General features: G+C 39.5%; 1 protein-coding gene across 1 annotated transcript in view; it reads right to left on the minus strand.

Moving 5' to 3' along the window:
- LOC118327226 (alpha-1,6-mannosylglycoprotein 6-beta-N-acetylglucosaminyltransferase B-like) overlaps positions 1 to 19,585 on the minus strand; it is a 103,584-nt gene that overhangs the window by 53,031 nt on the left and 30,968 nt on the right. Inside the window, exons 3-6 of the mRNA XM_035660513.1 lie at positions 13,319 to 13,469; positions 5,709 to 5,818; positions 2,978 to 3,054; positions 2,393 to 2,572 (exon numbers count right to left, since the gene is read on the minus strand). Of these exons, the coding sequence (XP_035516406.1) occupies positions 2,393 to 2,572; positions 2,978 to 3,054; positions 5,709 to 5,818; positions 13,319 to 13,469 (518 nt within the window). The remainder of the gene's footprint in view (positions 1 to 2,392; positions 2,573 to 2,977; positions 3,055 to 5,708; positions 5,819 to 13,318; positions 13,470 to 19,585) is intronic.

Below are 19,585 nucleotides of genomic sequence, written 5' to 3' on the forward strand. Positions count from 1 at the left end.
TAAACAATTAAGACTTTTCTCTTCTGAGAACAACCTTGGCTCAGCCCTGTTTGTGTGAAGGATACAGGAAGTAATTTGGGTCACAGGGTAGATAAGATGGAGACATCAGTCTTCATTTACAGCAATATTCTGCTTTACCTCTTGAATATTTCACTGCTGCCACAAATAAGGTGTAAAAAACAAGATATAATGTGCACACATCACTTTAATAACTGCTTTAAACATTTATGATTGCTTCGTGTTCCCAAACAAACACTGTAAAAGGCTGACTAAGCCACTGTAACTGGGAAAAATATCATCAAAACACAGTATGAGTGTGTGCAGTGTTATTCCATTGGGTGAACATCCAAATTCAAAGACCCTTATTATCACTACACAAGCTTGCCCCAGATGGCACATTCACCTGTATTTGTGCCTCCAATGTGATGCATTAGTTCATATTAAAATAAAGGCAATCTAGGAGTGCCGAATTTTAGTGTTCCTTTTTAAAAGTCAGCAAGGAGAACAAGGGAAGACTTTCACTACTCAATTCACGAATGCATCAATATCACAAATGATGTTGCTGTTAAAAAATTAGAGATACCTAGACACTGTATGTCTACATACGTTATTGTGGGTATGACCCTGCAAAGTGATCACACTACGTTAGTTAGTGTGTACTAGTTTGTCTGTATAAAAGTTTTACTTGCTCCATGATCTCAAAGTCAATGAGAAAATGAGAAGGAATAGGATAATGATGAGGAGGGTCAGGCTTGTTTTAATTAGTAGAGAGTGACGAGGGTCAGATGAAGGTGAACTATTATGTAGCAATGGGGGCAGACTGCTAACACTCTTAATATTGAACATCATATTTTGAGACTATTAGCACTCTCACTCGACCTCTTTTGATTGGTATTGGGGACGTATGACAAAATGACAACCAATATTAATCACTCTCTTTATTTTTCATTTGCTGTCTGTGTTGTTATTAAAGGTTGTCTGAAACTGAAAATATAAAAGGCAACCATTTGGTACAAATAACAAAGTGAAAAAAAATATTTTGATGGTATGTAAAAATTGTAATTATAACATAATCATATTTTATTTGTCAATTGCAGCTCACTAAAAAAATATTGCTTGTATGAAGTCTTTTGTTTTCCTCTGACACTCATTTCTACCCCCCTAACTCGACTCCCTATCCATTACAGGACTGAAGATTTGAGTTTATTTTCTCAAAAACATTACATACTAAAGTGAGCAATTAACATTTAAGGTCACTCACTACTAAACAGATGTTTTTTTAAGTGCCAACAGCACAGAAAGGTTTAACAGTAAGTAGTTTATAAGAAGGGGAGTTATATACATGTTGGTAACATGTTTTATTAATGTCATGAGCTAAGAATCATTACATCACAGTACACATTTTGTTGGTCTACACTTAGAAACCACAAATCATCTACAGTGGCCAAAAGGGGACCGCAAGTACATTCTTTCATGTGACAGCAACATGAAACAAATATGAACCAGATGAAATACGGCTTCTAATAATCAGCTGCATTCTTTGGTCCTCATTTCTACCCTCACAGTACTTTATACATTTCCAAAGGAACTTGTGAACTGAGCAGGCTTGTAATGTCTGAGCTAGTAGCCTGGTTGTTTTTTGTGGCTTTTTTAAGCAAACAAACACCAAATCTGTCACTGGACTCTGTTTATGTGAAATTATAAAGTTCAGCCTTTGACCCCTCACTTGTGAGTCATGGATATTACCTAGGAGGGTGAGGTACCTGTGAAATTAATGGCCACAAATGCAGAAATACATTTTCTGTTCTCTCCTGGCAACAGAGTAAATGCGTTCTGTATTATAAGATGCTACTGCGTATTGGGTATGTGAAGTTAACTGTGCTGCATCAATACAGCCGTGTCAAGAAGAAATGTCTTTGTTCATCTTTATTTCATTCTAATTGTAGACAAGTTATTATGACACTGTATTATTCATGTCAATGTATGTCGCTGATTACTAAATACCACATTTAATTCAATTTAGAACGATTTGAACTATTTTTCCTGGCTGGAAGAATTTGAATATATATCTCTTTGTTTTTATACTTGGACTGAGCCATGTAGACAATACTCCCACATACTGCATCTGCTCTTTCTCATCACAGACAGAAGGTGGAATTGCTTAACCTCTATTGTACCTTTTTGACTATACATCTGTTTAGTTCTTTTCAAAATGTAGTCATTTATTACTTAAAAATAATTTCCTAAGTACGTCCAAATAATTAACTTAGGGTTGAATAAAAAGAGGGCTCTTAATACTTAAGTCTGAGTATATCTCTATGTATGTCCCTAGTAGCGTTTCATTTAGCTGGTGTTTATTTTGCTTGTGCATGTTTATGAGTACTCCCTTCACCTGTCTCTTGGGGGCCTTTGCTTGCTGTGCATGCTGGGTAGGGGGGCTGCTGTGGTTCCTCCAGGCCAGTGGGGGGCAGAACCACTCCACCTCGCTCAGGTAGATGAGGAAGGAGCAGTCTGAACCGTCAACACCGTAGAAGGCATAGCAAGGGTCTGATGTCCAACGTGCACGCATCCACTGGATGGTATACAGAGAATACATACATTAACTGCTATTTACATTCATGTGCCAACAAAATCCCATCAACAAACACATGGACGGACATCAGCTGGTTAGAAGGAATTATAAATTATGTTCTATAGCAGTGAAGAAGAATTATAATATTCAATTTACAGGTTGTAACAAGCTACTTTTTCTGTAATTACCTTAAACTTGGCACAGGCACAGTCTTTACCGAATCATTTCTCATCACACCATGTGACAACTGCTACCAAAAGCATAGTGATTTTTAAGTAGCAACTCAAAATCCTCATCCAACTCAATCTATTACTGTTACTACTTACTGTTACTACTGGCTAACACAGCTAAAGAACACCTGCTGTACCATCATATTTAAAATGAAAATAAAAGATTGATACTCACATCCACTTTCCCTGGACACTCCGGAAAGCGGGGGTCTCTTGGTACCTCACACTGGCTTGATGTCCCATCCCTGACTGCTGAAAAGACATAGTGAATGAAATTTAACCTTCAGTAATAAAGCATAAATACATTTTTTGTAGGCTGGACACCTTCCAGGAGAAGGCCAGCAACAGACCAGGATATACTCCCATTCTAAAATATCTCTCATAATATATCAAACTAAATGATAAATGGATATATGAAATACAAGTTGCATGCCTTTGCTTTACTCACAATCACTTCTTCATTAGTCTTTAGACTCGCTGGCTTATCTTACTTAAATCAGATGGTTTTAATGTGAATATTTATTCTCCAGTGAAGATAACTATTCCAACAGCAATCAACCAGTGTAATAATATCTATCAGCTCATTTAGCAGCATATGGTGCATGTCAAAGCCTCTTTAAAATTCCTGCTTTATTTCTAAAATCAAATAATTTTCACAAAATGACAACAGACATGAGCTTGTTTGACCCACAGGCTCACCCCTCAGAACCGCCAGGTTACAGTGCCACTCACATTAACGGCTTTTCTCCACTCGCCTGTAGACATTTTACGGCAATGTTCACTTTCTTCATCATCATTAACACCATCAATTCCAGCGTATGCTGTGTGTGCCGTCGGTGCCCATAAATCCCTGTGGTTTCCCCCTTGCGACATCACACCATATTTGCTCCACTGCAGTGTAGACTATTCACTGGGCCCTGACAAAGCAGCACAGCCTGTCTCCCGCTGCTGCCAACCATCCTAGGGTTACGCTAGCAAGTACGTCTGCTCACTTAGGCTACACTCACTGTATTAATTGCTCCACTGACTTAGTTAACTGCCTCTCTGCTGCTGATGTGAGGAAAAGAAGGGAAGAGAGTGACACACAGAGAGAGAGAAAGAGAGAGAGAACCAATGCAGCTTCAATTTATCATTGTTTTTCTGTATTTCAACCCCCCTCTCTTCTCTCTCCCTCTTTCTCTCTCTGGACCAACAAATTTCCTTTCTCTCTAGGTTGCGTCTGTTTCCATTTGCCTAATGAAAAAGAGACATTTCTCCACATAAGTCTTCCCCGGGGCTCCTCTCCATCGACTAAAAATGCACACACTGAGACACACGCGGCTTACAAATATGATTACAATAGCAACCACTGTAGCAACAATTGGAAATATGGTCAACTAACTAGATAACTCGACTCCTGTCCCTGCAAGGCAGAACATAAAAGCCTCGTCAGTGCTTGAGAGGAAGGAAATTCTAATCACGTCCTCTTTCTCTCTCTTTCTCCTGTCGTTCCCTCGCGCACATGCCTGACCACGAGATAAATAAACTGCCACTGAGCCGTATGATAATAAAGTCTGCCGGCAGTGTTTCAATTCATCTGTGATTAGAGAAAGCAGCAGTGTTTTCATTTTGGCATGTGCCGTCGTCCCTGCAGATGCAGCGGGGAAAAACAAAAGGAGATGTAATGCTCATTTATTCTCTTGTAAAGAATTGGGCAATTACCCTCAAGAGAAAAAGTGAGAGAGGAGAATACGGAGGAAAAAATGAAAAATAATGGTGGTTATATATTGTGTGTGTGTGTGTGTGTGTGTGTGAGTGTGTATAACTGTCACAAGCTTAATATTATTTAGGTTTTGATTAAAAATGTGCAGGAGCCAGACAAGAGAGAACAACTGGGTTAGATGGAAGCAATAAAGCAAAGGTGACATACACGAAGATGACCACAGTGTCCCACATGCACAACATTGCATCCCAGATGACTTGCTTTCTCACATTTACCTTCTAACTTTCCTACTAATAAAATCAGTCGAACTATAAATTCTTACTGGTTTTGACTTTCAGTAACTCTCAGATCTTTTTCTTTTAAACCTATTTTTAACTTTACTACTGTAATTGCAAATAGCTCCAATGGTTTATAGTCAGACGTTTTGTCAGAAGTGATTTGTGTCAGTGGGAAAATCAGCTAGATGTCCTCATTTAAACAAGACTGTGACAGTGTGTATCTCTTTCTCTCTCAGCATGTGTGTGTCTGCAGATTTGTTCTGTATTCTCTTCTGTTGTGCTGGAAGTAAGAGCAGCATTGAAGTTTCACATCAACACAAGTTGACAGCTGTGCATGAGTCCAGCTGTGCTTCAAGTTGAACGTTACTGAAGAATGACACTTAATGTGGGATGTTGGATGTTTCTAAGTTTCCAATCAGCCTGCTCCCTACACCCGTTTTAATGGGACAATGGTTAAAACCCAGTACACTAAGTGTAATCTTATGATCTGCATCACATAATACTGTCCCATCAATTCAATGCAGTGATTTCTCAACCTCTCAGTTTACCTTGTGAGAAATCTTTCAGAGAAATCTGCAACCAGACAGAGTGAGAAATTATTGTCAGATCTGAATTCACTCTGAGCTCCGGCTTCTACCTGCAGGTAGTTGATTCAGGGCTTGTCAGTGTAAGTTAAACATTTCAAACATTCATGTATATAAATGTCTGTTTAGCTATTTAACACCAATGGTTAACTAGTGCGCTAAGTGTACTTATCACTCAAGTAGTAGTAAGTACTATTATTAATTATTCTTTGCTGTATTGGGTCTTTTTCACTTATGTATATGCTATATATAAATATTCTATATTATATGTTATTTATGAATGACATAAGGTAAAACAAGGGTAAAGTCCTTTCACTCTGATGATGAAGATTAGTACTGTACCTCTTCCTTGCACCATGCTGTTTTGCAGTATCTGCTCCACCCTGGTGGCCATGTTGGAGACATTCTGGGCAATAGCTTGGATCCTCTCCACCAGGCCAGCCGGTTGAAACCTGCACACAAACGTAGAGCGAAAAGATAAAGGCACGCGGAAATAAGATTGAGCGGAAATGTAAACAAAGTGCCTTGGACTAAAAGCATGCACCCATGCATAAAGTAGAATCTTTAATCCCACTCTAACACACACCTGGCTGCCAGACTTCTACAAACAGCTATTAATATCTCTCATTACCCATTCTTCCTCTCATGATAGTATCACCTCCTCCTAGGTCCGTCTTTTCGTTATTCACGTCTTTTGTGTCTCATTCTACTCTTTTTCAGTCTTACACATTTCTCCCACTTCTCCCTTGCCTGTCTTTCTCTGCTTCCCTTCTCTCCCTTTTTTACATCTCAACAGATGTAAAAGTGTTAGTGGGAGATGCAAATTGCTAGACACTTGGTTGGAGCGTGAAATAGAAAAAGACCTGTGCTGTTAATACCACTTCCTCTGTAGGGTGAGAGACTTCCCATTCACATAATAATATGTGTGGGGAAAGTGTGTGTGATGGTTTTGTGTGAATGTTTTTGCGTCGGATTGTGTGCTAGTTGCAGTTTCGCATATTTCCAAAGCATCTGACTGCATGATTGCACATCACGCAAAGCCAAGCCTGCATCACCACACATGCTCATACGGCTGTGCTCATTATGTCCATTTAAATGACTTGACTTCAGTGTCCATTGTGTGTGTGTGTGTGTGGGCGTGTCCTTCCCTGTTCTCCCTGTATTGTCTAATCAGCAGATGGTATTAACCCTCATTAAAGCCAGAGGCGTAAATGCAGCACAATAACACATCATCAGAGATTATGATCAGAATGATTGATTATGTGTATGTGTGAAGGATGGAATGCAAGGCTGCTTAACTAACTAAATGTCAACAGCAGCTGCAGGAAAATGAACTAAAATAAAAAAGGAGGCAGCCTTAAAAGACCCAGGAAGTCTTAACACTTCATTAACAGCTTTATAAGTATCACTTGTAAGCATCACTAAGTGTGTTTGCGCCCTGCTTACTACATTTACTACAACAGAGAAGCCATTATTGTCTAGTGCATTTATATTTCAGGGGCAACATATGTCTTCAAAATGTATTTGCTGAGATGTAAAGTTATAATGTAAAGTTCAGTATTTATATTGCATAAAATAAAGCTTTTACATAGAAAGACATTACCTATGTGTATTAGCCTATCAGGTATACATTCAGGGATTCTAGAGTTCATTTTCTTTTATCGAAATCCTATGGAAATTCTACATGGTTTGACTTTTGTTCATTTAGACTTCCATTAGCCAAAACTAACAGATACAAAAACTGACTCTATGTTATCCTTGAACTTGAAACATTTTGTGGAAAAGGTGACATGAATACATGTACCCATTTAGGATCTACATTTTCAGTTATTTATATTTTTATTCATAATTTTCCTTTAAATCGTTTAAAATTTACAGTTTCTGCTTTGTATTTATTTCATGTTTTTATGTAGTTTTGTCTTTTCCCCGGTCTGAAACCCAGGTGGCAGCACAAATCTTTGTGTGTCTGGCTGACACCTTTTAGTGGATGTCTGCACCCCAGCTAAAGCTCAGTCTTGACTTGACTAAGCATGTCATCTTCTCCCATCCACAACCTCTCCATTGACACTGAGAACTCTGTGGTGTCTCCGGCTTAGACAGCAAGGAACTTGGGTGTGACACTGGATGACCAGCTGTCCTTTTTTGCCAACATCACTGCAACAACACGCTCCACCAGATTCCTGCTCCACAACATCAGGAGGACACATCAGTTTATCACCCATAAGGTGGCTGCTCGACTCCAATTCATGTCACTGCTAGTTGCCTACTGTGCTGCGAATGGCTCAAGCCCAGACACCAGGCTCCACTACTGCCAAATAGATTGCTACTCCTCCCTCACTAAGATGAGGGCCCACCTACCACTCAACAACATCCAGACTGTTTGCTGTCCTGGCTCCACAATGGTGGAATGTCTTCCCCACTGACATCAGTGCTGCAGAAACTCTGCACATCTTCCATTGCTTGGTCCATGAAAAGAAGCCTCAAAGGTCTTATCTCTTTCTAAATGCAGCACTTTAAGCAGTTCTGCTTAGTATTTCATGAAGTTGATGTACTTGCGTCTTGCAAGTTAGATTTGTATTCATATGTTTGACTGCACTCATTGTACTGTAAGTCGCTTAGAGTGCCCTGAAACAGAGTTATCTAAATAAAAACATGACAGAACTAATTATAATTGGACTCCTCAATTCCATGTAAGTGAGGCAAATACAGCGTGTTAGTTAAAGTTATTACTTTACAGCATTATATTAGGCAATAAAATTACATTAAAACATAAATATAATTGCTCAAAAGTTGTTTGAGGATTACAGCTGCCATGGTACCTGTCCTATAAAACTTGCAATGTATTTGGCCTGAAGGACAAAACCTTTGCTTGGTAAGCCTGGTAACCCCTGTTTTTGTAAAGCTCTCTTTTGGGGGCTTGACTGTGACTGTGCAAGTTGGCCTCTATAAGACTTGACCTTCTAATCGCACCTCTAACGTCTGCTACAATGGGAACTCATCCCAAGAGATGAACACACACAGAATTGGAATGGGAGAAAGTTAGAAGGAGAGACTAAGGCTGAGAAGTAAGGGGGAGCATTGCACAATGAGATCCAAAGAGGGCAAGAAAAAAAAAATTGAGAAACACACAACGGGTAAGTCGAGGAAAAACTTGAATAAAAGCAGGCAGAAAATGAAAAGAAGGAAATCAACCATCCACAGCAAACAGACCAAGAGTACCAGGGGGACTGTCGGCTAAGAAAGAGAAATTATAAAATGACGAGATCCTTTGCGCCTTCGCGTGGAAGCCAACAAAACAGCTTGACTGAAACATTAAATGATGATTATGATCAAAGAATACAAGGATATGCATATTTGATGGCCCACTGTTGCATGCTACTTGCAATGAAATTTCCCCCCTTTTGATGAATGCAGACAGTTGGCTCTTTTACAAATGAGGAAAACAAAACAGAAATGAGGAATAGTAAAGAGATGACAAAACGGGAGGAAAGTATAGCGGGAGAAGAAACGACAAGAGCAAATCCACTGACGGATGCCAAGCAGAAGTAGAGCACAAAAAGACGAAACCGAGAGATAAGCGGTAAGAGAAAATCAATGATAACTAGGGGCAGAGTTTCTAAGGATACAATGTGTTCTCTCATGTTCTCTGTATTTGTCTTTCCCCTCCCTTCTCTATCTAATGAGCTCATCCTCTTAAGGGAGAAGGACAGTTCGGGCAGCATCCCATCAGCCGAAGTCATCCAGGGCAAGAGATTCATGTGACAAGGTGTCAGCATGTGGGTTTGTGGGTTTGGCTGATGCCCATTTGTTTCGCGTGTGTCCTGACTTTTTCCACCCTGTGTCATGGTGTTAAAATATCACACTTAACAGAGCTTATTCCACCGATCCTTCACAGACCCAAATGCCAACACACGTATGAATGCCCACAGACACACACTCCACATACAGTGGTATAGAAAATTAGGTTTGAACAGCATGGTTTATTTCTCCCACTGATCTATGCACAGAGCAACTGAAATCAGGAAAAACAAAATAAAAATGAAAGAGAAATTTAAGTGTCTCCTTCGCTGACTACTTCCAGAAAAGCTGCAGTGTGACATTGATTTGAGTGCTGTGGAAAAGAAGGTCTCCTGGGATAAAGGTTGTTACTGACGGAGCTTAGATGAGTGCTTAAGGGAGGAGAAATAGGTAAAGCCAAGCCAGAGCACTGATCTTCGGAGAGCGTGCCCCTAAGGGGAGGCTTACCAATCTCCCCTCTCATCCACTGCACAGTAAAACGAAGTGAATCAACTGCGCGTCCTTTTCCCTCTCTCTCCTCTCCCTCTTATTTTCTCAGGCTCTTTGCTGTCCCTCTCCCTCCCTCCCTCTCTCCCTCGTTATTTCCCCTCCGTTTTCTGCTGTAACGAGTGGCTGCCCTGTGGGCGAATCGTAGGCTGGGGCCTCAGACATCAAGCCCCATTCGCCGCTACACAGGAGTGTGTCAGCACCAATGAAGCTCACACGGAGATGAGACTCCCGCCCAGTGTGTGTTTGGGTATGTGTGCGTGTGTGCGTTTGTGTGTATTTCTTTCTGTGAATGCGTGCCTGACTGGCCTGGATTTGGGATATGTTTTTATAAAGCTCTCTCTTCCTATTTGCTCCTCTCCCTGCTGGCAAAAATCACACTTTACCACGTCACTCATACTCAACTACCTTTCTCACACACTCTCTCGCTCTGTGTATGTGTGAGTGCAAGACGAAGAAAAAGAGGAAGGGAAATATAGTAAAAGGGACAGGGGGGCAAGAAAGGAAAGGCAAAGAGAGTAAAGGTGAGTAAGACACACATAGATGGAGACAGGAAGAGGGGAAACGAGTGATGGAATGAAAATCATTGGACTAAAGAGAGACTTAAATCATCCTTGTGTGTGTGTGTGTGTGTGTGTGTGTGTGTGTGGGGCCATTAATCCCGCAGGCTATGTCCTCGGTCAGGGGTCTGTGCCCTGGTCTCCCGCCAAGACTACTTTTAACAAGCGTTACCTCAAATGAACTAATACATAGACACACACATGCGTGACGCATTTACACACAGACATAGCCACACACACACACTCATTAAACACATATTATTCTATCCTTCAGCAGGAAGCCAATCAAAAGGAAACATCCAACCCAAGACAAAAAGTGTGTGTGTGTGTGTGTGTGTGTGTGTGCCCACCAACAGTTTTCGTTAGTCAATATGCCTTTTCCATTTTGCTTCCTAAATCTAAAAAACTTTTCACTCCAGCTATGTCATGGCTTCGCTTTCCCAAGGATCCATTCAGTCCAAACCAAACAACAGTGTACGCAGAAAATAAAATGGATTTTTTTCTTTTTTCGTATTGTTCACAGAGCACTGCTGCTGAAGAGAACAACTTTCAAGGAGAACTCATTTAAGAATTAAACAAAGAAAGGGGAACTTCTTGCAGCAGAAGTTTTTGTGTCAATTTTTGAGCTTGCAATTTACTTCGGCTCGCTGAGTGATGTTTGGTCTCTGTGGGGAGTTTGATGTTTATAACCCACCAAACATTTTATGGTTTGCATCAATTTGTACAAACATAGTTTTAGACAAGACTTGAAATGCATGTCATGTCATCACATTGTGTGCTTTCATTTATTCATTTTTAGAGCTGCAGCTTATTTACATTTATTTTCTAGATAATATAATGTTTTAAAATGCAACATTTTCACAAGGGGTAATACATACAGGGTATGTAATAGGGTAGACATGTGAAAATAAACCTTAACTTTAGAGTATCTCTGATTGAGTGCATTGCAATCTCAGCAACAAATGTGGGCAATAGGTTGAGTGCCAGATGTGTGTAATGGGGCACCTAGCCAAGCTGAAGGCACTGCTGCTGGGGATTAAGCCTGGATCATAGGGTGTTTTTTTTTTTACTGCGACTAAACCTTAACATAACGCTGTTTTGATCAAGCGCACTGAATTTTGTGCCTACAAGTCCAACTCGGCAAATAAAACATGCAGAGATTTTCACTCAATGTGAAAATGAAACTAGGTTCAGACACTGTCAATTTTCATCTTAAGGCGTGAACACTTGCAAGCTGTAACCATGGGGACTGTCCCCATTCATCTCTATCCTCCATTCCACACAATGTTGATTGATGATAATGACCATTTATGGTTTGTTAAAGAATAACATATTATTACCCTTAAGATGTAATTTTTCACAAGCATGTTATTGTATAATGTAGCCATTTGTTACTACATTTTCACTCAACTAATTTAAAGAGACACTGCTAAACATCAGTTATTTATCCAAGTTCTAGGCTGACAACAAGTTAGTGGCTATGGGCAAAGTGTTCATTAACCATATTTAAAACAGGATAGTCACACAATATTGATTTCAGCTCTTGTGCTTGAACCTAACTACACCCTGACCATAAGCCTTTATTCACCCAAACTACCCCCTTCGAGGCAATAACTAGAAATTGATTTCTGTTACAGTAACGTATGCATGTACCGTCCCTGACAATAGACAGAGCTATACTCTTAGCAGGGCACTTCTCTCCAGCCATGGCCTAAGAGTAGAATGGCTTCCCCCACATTAAACAGCCCATTACTAGACATTGATTGCAGTTAACACCAATGCCAGACCATATTAATCGGTCCATCCTTCCGCTCTGGTGCCTCTGCGCAGATCTGAACCTGAACGCTTATCCGGGATCATTTAACAAGGTTCGAGGAAGCGAGGAGATTTGTGTCAGTGTGTATCACATCATTCCTACTGCCTGAGTTTAGTCAGGCTGTTTGAAAATGAAAGGAGTCAGAATGAAGAGAACGTTAGATAGAAAAGACAAATTCGATGTTTTGGTACTAACAGGGCAAAGAGAGGAGCAGTTTGATAAAAGCACTGGCAGCAAGGTCATACAAGACTCGCAGCGATTTTGAGGTAATAAGCAGCAATTTCCACAAGCCATCGTGAGGGGGAAAAAAACGAAAGAAATAGAATAAGGTGAGGAGTAAAAAAGGAGAGAAGATAGAAGTCATGACTATAGAGGAGATGGAGAGGTGATGAATACTGTATGAATGATAATGAATAGGATGGTGTCATTATAGTATTTCACGTCTATCTGCCATATAGGATAAGTAATCTTACAAAGCTCTACCAGCTGCTCTGTGAGCTAACCAATGCACTTCTAATACTGTATCATAAAAGAGATGATTGGCATGCATTATTTCTATGTCAGCGATGCATTTTTCCCCCTTTCATAAGGGGAAAGAACAATGCTTCACTATCCATTTTCTATGAAATTATTTTATAATTTCATACTAAATACTAAAGTTTTGTAGCCAGGGAATGAGAAAAAAATCCGCTGAGCTCGTGATTTTTCATTAGACCCGGTAGCCTAATGGTGTGTTCCCACCAAACGTGTGAGTACATTATATACAAAATCAATGCAAAGATGCAAATAGATGCAAATTCGCACTGGGCAATATGAATTGGGTGACGCAAAGTTGTCACCCAATTCGGCACCCAATTCACATTGGGTGTTATAACATGAGGTGTTGTATAGCAAGTTGTATAGCAAGTATTTGAATTAGAATTCAAGTCAAATTTTACAACTAAATTTGATTTGGTGTTTTCATTGGAAGAAGAATAAAGTATCTAACATATGGTGGCATCAACTAACAACAGTAAAATGATACAGTTTTTTACAATTTGGCAAAAAATATATGTGTTGTTGATGCCAAACTACACTCATGTCATTATCGGTTTCAGAACGTTTTCAGAATGTTTCAAATAAGAAACGAATAAAGGTATCAGACTTGTGTGACTCTCATCATTTAAAAATAAACTTCCACATCTTATTTTGGTTTGAATTTCACTACAACCAGTTACATCTAGGAAGTACTGTTTTTTTTTTTGGTGATCACCAACACGCATAGCACTGACACAAAATAAAACTCAGCGTACCTGTTGATAGCAGAGCTGAGCTCATCCAGGCGCCGTGCGTCAGTGGTGGAGGTGTTGTCAAGTTTGGACAGGCTGTCCATCCTCTTCAGAATCACCTCTAGCATGTCGCTGATCTTCCTCAGCACACCACGTGACTCCACGCCTCCCAGCACTGAGTGGAAAGACATGAGATGAATGAAAAGCTGGCCAGTGGAGCACACAACACACTCATAGAACAGCATGCACATTAATCATAGGGCCTGCAGCTCTTCTGGCTCAACATACTGTAGTTGATTTTGGCTGTGTTTTCTTGTTTTGGACAACTGTCCCTATGCACTTCACTGCATTGCAGATCAAAACCAAATTACCTTCTGCTGTGTGCCAAACAATGCAAAAGTCCTCCATGAGATTCGTGGGAAAACATACACAATCTACCTTTCCTTCTGTATAGCCCACCACAGTTCTACCAGCTCAAGACATTTTATGAATAAAGAAATGGTCAGTTCTTCTGAAATTCAAAATCTATTTAACCATCACTTCTCGTTACTGGCATTTTTTGTGTAATAATACTTTTAGCTTATAGCCCTAAATGACAAAGTGGGAGTGGAGTAGATAACAGCATTATGATGATTTACCAATTCAAAGTTTTGTGTTATTGTCCCCATAATATTTATAAAAATGTTGCTTAAATCAGAAATCACAGTTAATCATCTCTTTCTAAAAATACATAATGTTAACTTGCTTTTTAAAATATAGATATAGATGTTATATATATCAGTACTGTTAATAGTTTTTTCAATATTAAAGGAGGTATGGTCTTTATATATATCTTTATATATATCAGAAATGCTCCTTTACCTCTCAGTGGCTGGAGTGGCGAGTCAGTGTCTGTGTTTGATTGACAGCAAGCTGCCAGAGTGCCAGTGTTGCACCGTATCAAACCAGACCAAAGTGACATTTGCAGGTATGTTTACATGCTGTTTAATATGCTACAGATGAGCAGACAATTTACTATCTAGCCTGTATTAGTGGTAATTAGTTGACATTATTCAACTGAATTAATGCAAAACTATGGAATTTTTCCTCAAAAGAGAACACAGTACAAGTAAGAAGATATGTGCCGTAGACAAGAGGGCTATTTAATTTCAGTCAATCAATTGTTATTTATTTGCAGTTTTTTTTAAATTTAGTTTAGTAAACTTTTACTTTTATTTACTCCCATGTTTGCTTTGAGTTGATGTAAGGCTTTTCCTGCAGCTGAATTGAACATCCAATACGGTGACCATTTTCCGTAAGAGAAAGACCACCCCTATTATTATACCACTTTAACCTCTTTACAGAAGCTCCTCTTCACTTGAACCTGTGTCTTAGTCATCATCCTATAATCTAAAAGCCAACAGTTTGATTATCTCAGTCTTTAACCTGTAAATCTTCAGCTTGATCTCTCATTTCCTATGCCAACAGCAGTGCACATCACCCAGTGCTGTATTCTGATCTCTTGTCATAAACTGGCTTTTGTTAGGGCCAGACACCCAGACACTCTGGAGTCTGATGTCTGAATACGGGCTTACTTTTATATCCTCTGATACCCTTTTATATGAGAATGAGACTTCCACCATGACCATGAGTTATGAAAAGCCGGGAACTAATTATACCGGGGCTGTTTTTCTTGCCTCTTTTTCAGTCTGTGTCTGTGTGATGGCCAATGTGTGATGGCTCTCTGTGGACAGAAAGGAGGGGCTGTGTACGTAGTTGTGTGTGTGTGGAGGGATGAATACATCATCGGCCATCGGAGTTGAAAAGTGAGCCTTAACACATAAGCATGCACACACAGGTGCAGTGAGGGAGAGAGGTAGGACTTTGACTGGACAAAAGGTGTACAAGACCTCATTAGGATAATTACACTGACACTGTCAGGGTCAGAGTGTCTGTGAATTCAGTCATAATGGCCCAGAATGTTGAAGGTGACTGAAAAGTAGAGATACAGATGGAAAGCTTTCTAGTATCTTTGCAGAACAAATCTCTCACACAAATTTGGTTGGTTGACTTTTCAACATAGAGGAGCCTAGCACATAGCATATCTAAGCACAGGAAAGGAGGAGAAGATCTGAGGTTCAACAATCCACATCCTTAAAGGCCTTAAAACATCTCAGCTCTTATTCTGAGTGATGGGACCCAGTTCCACACTTTCTGCTTTTCTCTCTTCACAACATAAAAAACGGAATCTAAGGACATTAGAGTTTTTGAGAATACCAAACACCAAAGGATGTTTTTATCCCAAACTGAATGATTGTTGCTCACATATTCACAAATATTTTATCCTATTGAGAAAAACTTGAAAGCAAGTTTTCAGTGGCTCTAACACCTGAAAACAGCACTCCTAGATGATCAGATACGATTTAAACCAGTGGTCAGGCATTCGCTAACATGAGCGTGCCTTTTTTTTACAATGTCAATGGATAAAAACTTAAACTTTGTGCAAATCCAATTAGTAGGTGAACACAAATCAAACAGGCGTCAGGAAAAGCAAAGAGCAAAATGGAATACCTATCAATAATCAGATATTGGCAAATTGTAAACAAGCCAAATTAGGTGTTCAAACTATAACTGAGAATTTTAAAGACTGCAAATTCAAAGAGGTAATGGAAATATGATTTCAGTGTGTACACTGCAGATGCATTATAATGCAAAGTAAAGAGGGCCTGAGGGAATCTGTCCACTTCAATCATGAAATATTCAGTAACCACACATAATGCAGTAAACAGTCTAATAAGAAACAGCTTGGGACATAAGGGACACAAAGGTCAGAGATTATTCTTCTAGCCTCCCATCGGAAGAATTACCAGGGCCCACACTGACACTGCAAACACCTGGATTACGCTGTCCAACCACTCTGTCAAACCCCATGTCTGCTGCTTGACAGGCAATTACAGCCAATGGGCTCCAGTGCCTAAAAGCTCCGGTGCAAGGTCATTGTCTGCCTCGATCTCTACCAACAGCCAAAGGAATCCTAAGTTCAGTGAGTTATCTCCTCAGCGACAGAAGTATTCGTCTCAGACTGACAGTGTCATGTCCTTTGCCTGTGATGGATCGCAGTGTCAGTGTGTGCTGGTGGGTCGCTCTGGTGACATCTTTGTGATTGGCTGATAATGGATAACATCCATGTTATGGGTCAAGCAAATTGAAGGAATGACCATGCTGAAATTATTATATAAAACTATTTTAAATTGATGATTAGGTTTGAACAAATACATGCTTGTCAAATATTCCACTTCTACAGGTTATTTGGTTTGCTAAAATCATGCTAAATGTGGTACTTTCAATAACTATTTAATATGGGTGATTCCCTTTGTATTTCTTTATAAATAAACTACCATATGAGATACATTAAATTAGTAAGAACACCAAAGCAGTATTACAAATCTGAAGGTACAAGAGATGCAAAAAGCTCATGAATAGATATTTAATATGTTCCCATGGTCTAATGTATCAAATGTCATTTCGAGTCAGGGGGCTAATTGCTCCCTGTGAGGTTGTTTCTTGACGAATCTGTGTGTCAAAATTTTGTTACAGAAGCTGCATTCCCATGGATGGCAAATGACCAACGGATATAAATGAGGCCTGCCTTAGAAAAGCTGATCCTTGTTGAGATTTCAAAATGTACCTTGATGAATGACAAACTTGAAATCTTTATCAGTCCACATACCTATTTAAAGGAGAAGGGCTAATATTCCAATAGCTTACTTAAAGGTCCAGTGAGTAACATTTAGGAGGATCTGTTGGCAGAAATGGAATATAATATTTATAAATATGTTTTTATTAGTGTATAATGACCTGAAAATAAGGATTGTTGTGCTTTTGTTACCTTATAAATAGCCATTTTTATCTACAGGGAGATATCTTAAGGAGGTCGCCATGTTGAATCGCAATGTTTCAACAGTAGCTCAGAACGGACAAACCAAACACTGACTCCAGATAGGGTGCGCCACGTTTATTTGCAAATTTTATAGTCTCCAACACGGTTAGAATGGGAGGGTGAGGCGAATTGGTTGCAATCTCCATTCTGCAACTACACTGCTAGATGCCACTAAATCACCCTGGTCCTTTAAATGATACCATTATATAGAAAACAACTGCCCTTGTCTTCCCTCATCAGATGAAACCTCATTTAGATCTCCCTGGTGTAATATATTTGAGAGTGAAGGACACTGTGACCACAGTTACTGCATGTAATGGACAGAAACGGAAAGAAGATAAACAGCAGCAACATTACTGCAGAGATATAAATGGTTTTGACTGGCTCAAGCTGAAAGGGCAGTGGAGTCAAAAACAGGAAACTGTGTGTGTGTGTGTGTGTGAGTGCGGGTGTGTGTCATTGGCATTACAGACAAAATAACACCTGGAAAAACTGATTACAGAAACATACAAATAGAGATGTGAAAGAAAAGAAGCAACGAGAGAAGGATGAAGAGAGAACATGGACAAGAATCAAGATTAAACGCCATCTAGCAACTAATTTTCCCCTTTGAGTATCTGTATCGAGCCTCTGGGTATTGTCTGTAAGCTCATTCTGATCAGTCCATCACTGATCACAGATTATATGGAATGTACTGACAAGCTCTGATGGCTCAGTACTATAATAGCTCTGACATCAGGAAAGCTTTAGACTCAGCTTTAAGGGGGTGGGAAAGTAATTTCATTGCTAATCACCATTGCTTGACTAAATACAAAAGAGACAAATGGAAAAGAATTGAAATAAAAAAAGGGCCATGGAATTAGATGCTTTCTGACCTGCAGCAGTAACTGCAGTAACTGCAAGGAAGAAGAGCAAAGAAGTGAAACTGACCAATGTCTACAGTATAAAGGAAAAAAGGCCAGATGTCAGAGCCATCCAGATAAGAATTCCCTGAAAGTCTGCCTGCCATTACTGTTAAAGCCCATGGCACTGACATTTTCTATACGTTAGAGAAACCTTCCTGATTATAAGCCAGTGGTGTTATCCCTGCTTTCACCTTCTGTTCAACCCAATCAAATCCATATCAGCTTCTATGAATATTAGGGATGTTCAATCAAGGCTTTTTAACCCCAGATCCAAGTCATATAATATTGAGTATCTGCTGATCCCGAGTCCCAATACGATACTTGTATTTTTTTAGATAATATAGTGGCCAGTGCACACTTCAAATACATTAAAGTTATTCAAATCAATCCAGTGTATATGCTTGACAATTAAATAGCTTGACATTGCATTAAAAAATAAAATGCCTGCATCAAAGCTGTTCCTTCATGTTTTTATATTGCTTTTTACACAATAAAGTATAAAATAAACTCTCTGTAATGCTTTTGGCCTTGTTGCTGTCTGGAGGGAGTTTCTCTCTCCAGTGTTTGTTGCTTCAGTGCAAGCCTTTACCTGAGTTACCTGACTGAACTGTCTGTATTCTGCTCAGTGTTTATTTCCTTCCTCTCTATGTCTTTTGCGCGGATTACATTCATTAATTACTCTTATTGGCTTTTTGTTCGCGGGGCTTTTGTTGAACTTGCAGTGGCGTGATGAGTATGGTTGAGTAGGATCTCTCAACCCTCTTTCCTCCGAGCACAGGCATTACCATTGCATGTATCATAAACATGTATGATAAATATTGAATTACTTCTGAGCAAGGTGGCTGTTTCACTTGACACACTGGGGTCTAAGTTATTTTAAGGTCCTTGCTGAATTCTGTCAGCTTATAATACTGATGGTTGCCTCAAGAAATAAACCAAATTTAGCAAGCAAACAATCTAGCCAAAGGCATCATAAAACGCACAGATGAAAATGTAAGTCAATTGTGTTTATGAGTTCTTCCAATCGTGATGAGTGGTGTACTCAGCATGGGACACTATGAGAATTTCTTGTCATAAATATTCTGGCCTAAGTAATTGTGTTATACGATATTATCGCAATAAGATAGGATAGGACAGCATAGATTAGGCACCTAAAGTTTCAAATCCATCCACTCAATCCAGCCTTCAGCCATGGTGACAGGTTTAGGATTTTGGAAAGATGCAGGCTCCCCCTTGAATATAAATAAGGAAATCAAGGCTCTACGCTAGCAAGCTAAACGGTTTTTCAAGTCAAGCCATGTGAGAATATTCAAGCTAATCTTGATTCACAATCATCCCGATAATGCAAATTCACCACGGTATAGAGTGTGTATTTATTGAGATACACGATAATATCATATATTGTCCCATCCCTATTGTTTATGAAATTGTTGTTGAAATCGCTCATCTTGATAAATGCATACATTT

This window comes from Morone saxatilis, unplaced genomic scaffold (assembly GCF_004916995.1).
Source record: "Morone saxatilis isolate NCDOM2014 unplaced genomic scaffold, NCSU_SB_2.0 Contig17, whole genome shotgun sequence".
Lineage (NCBI taxonomy): Eukaryota > Metazoa > Chordata > Actinopteri > Moronidae > Morone > Morone saxatilis.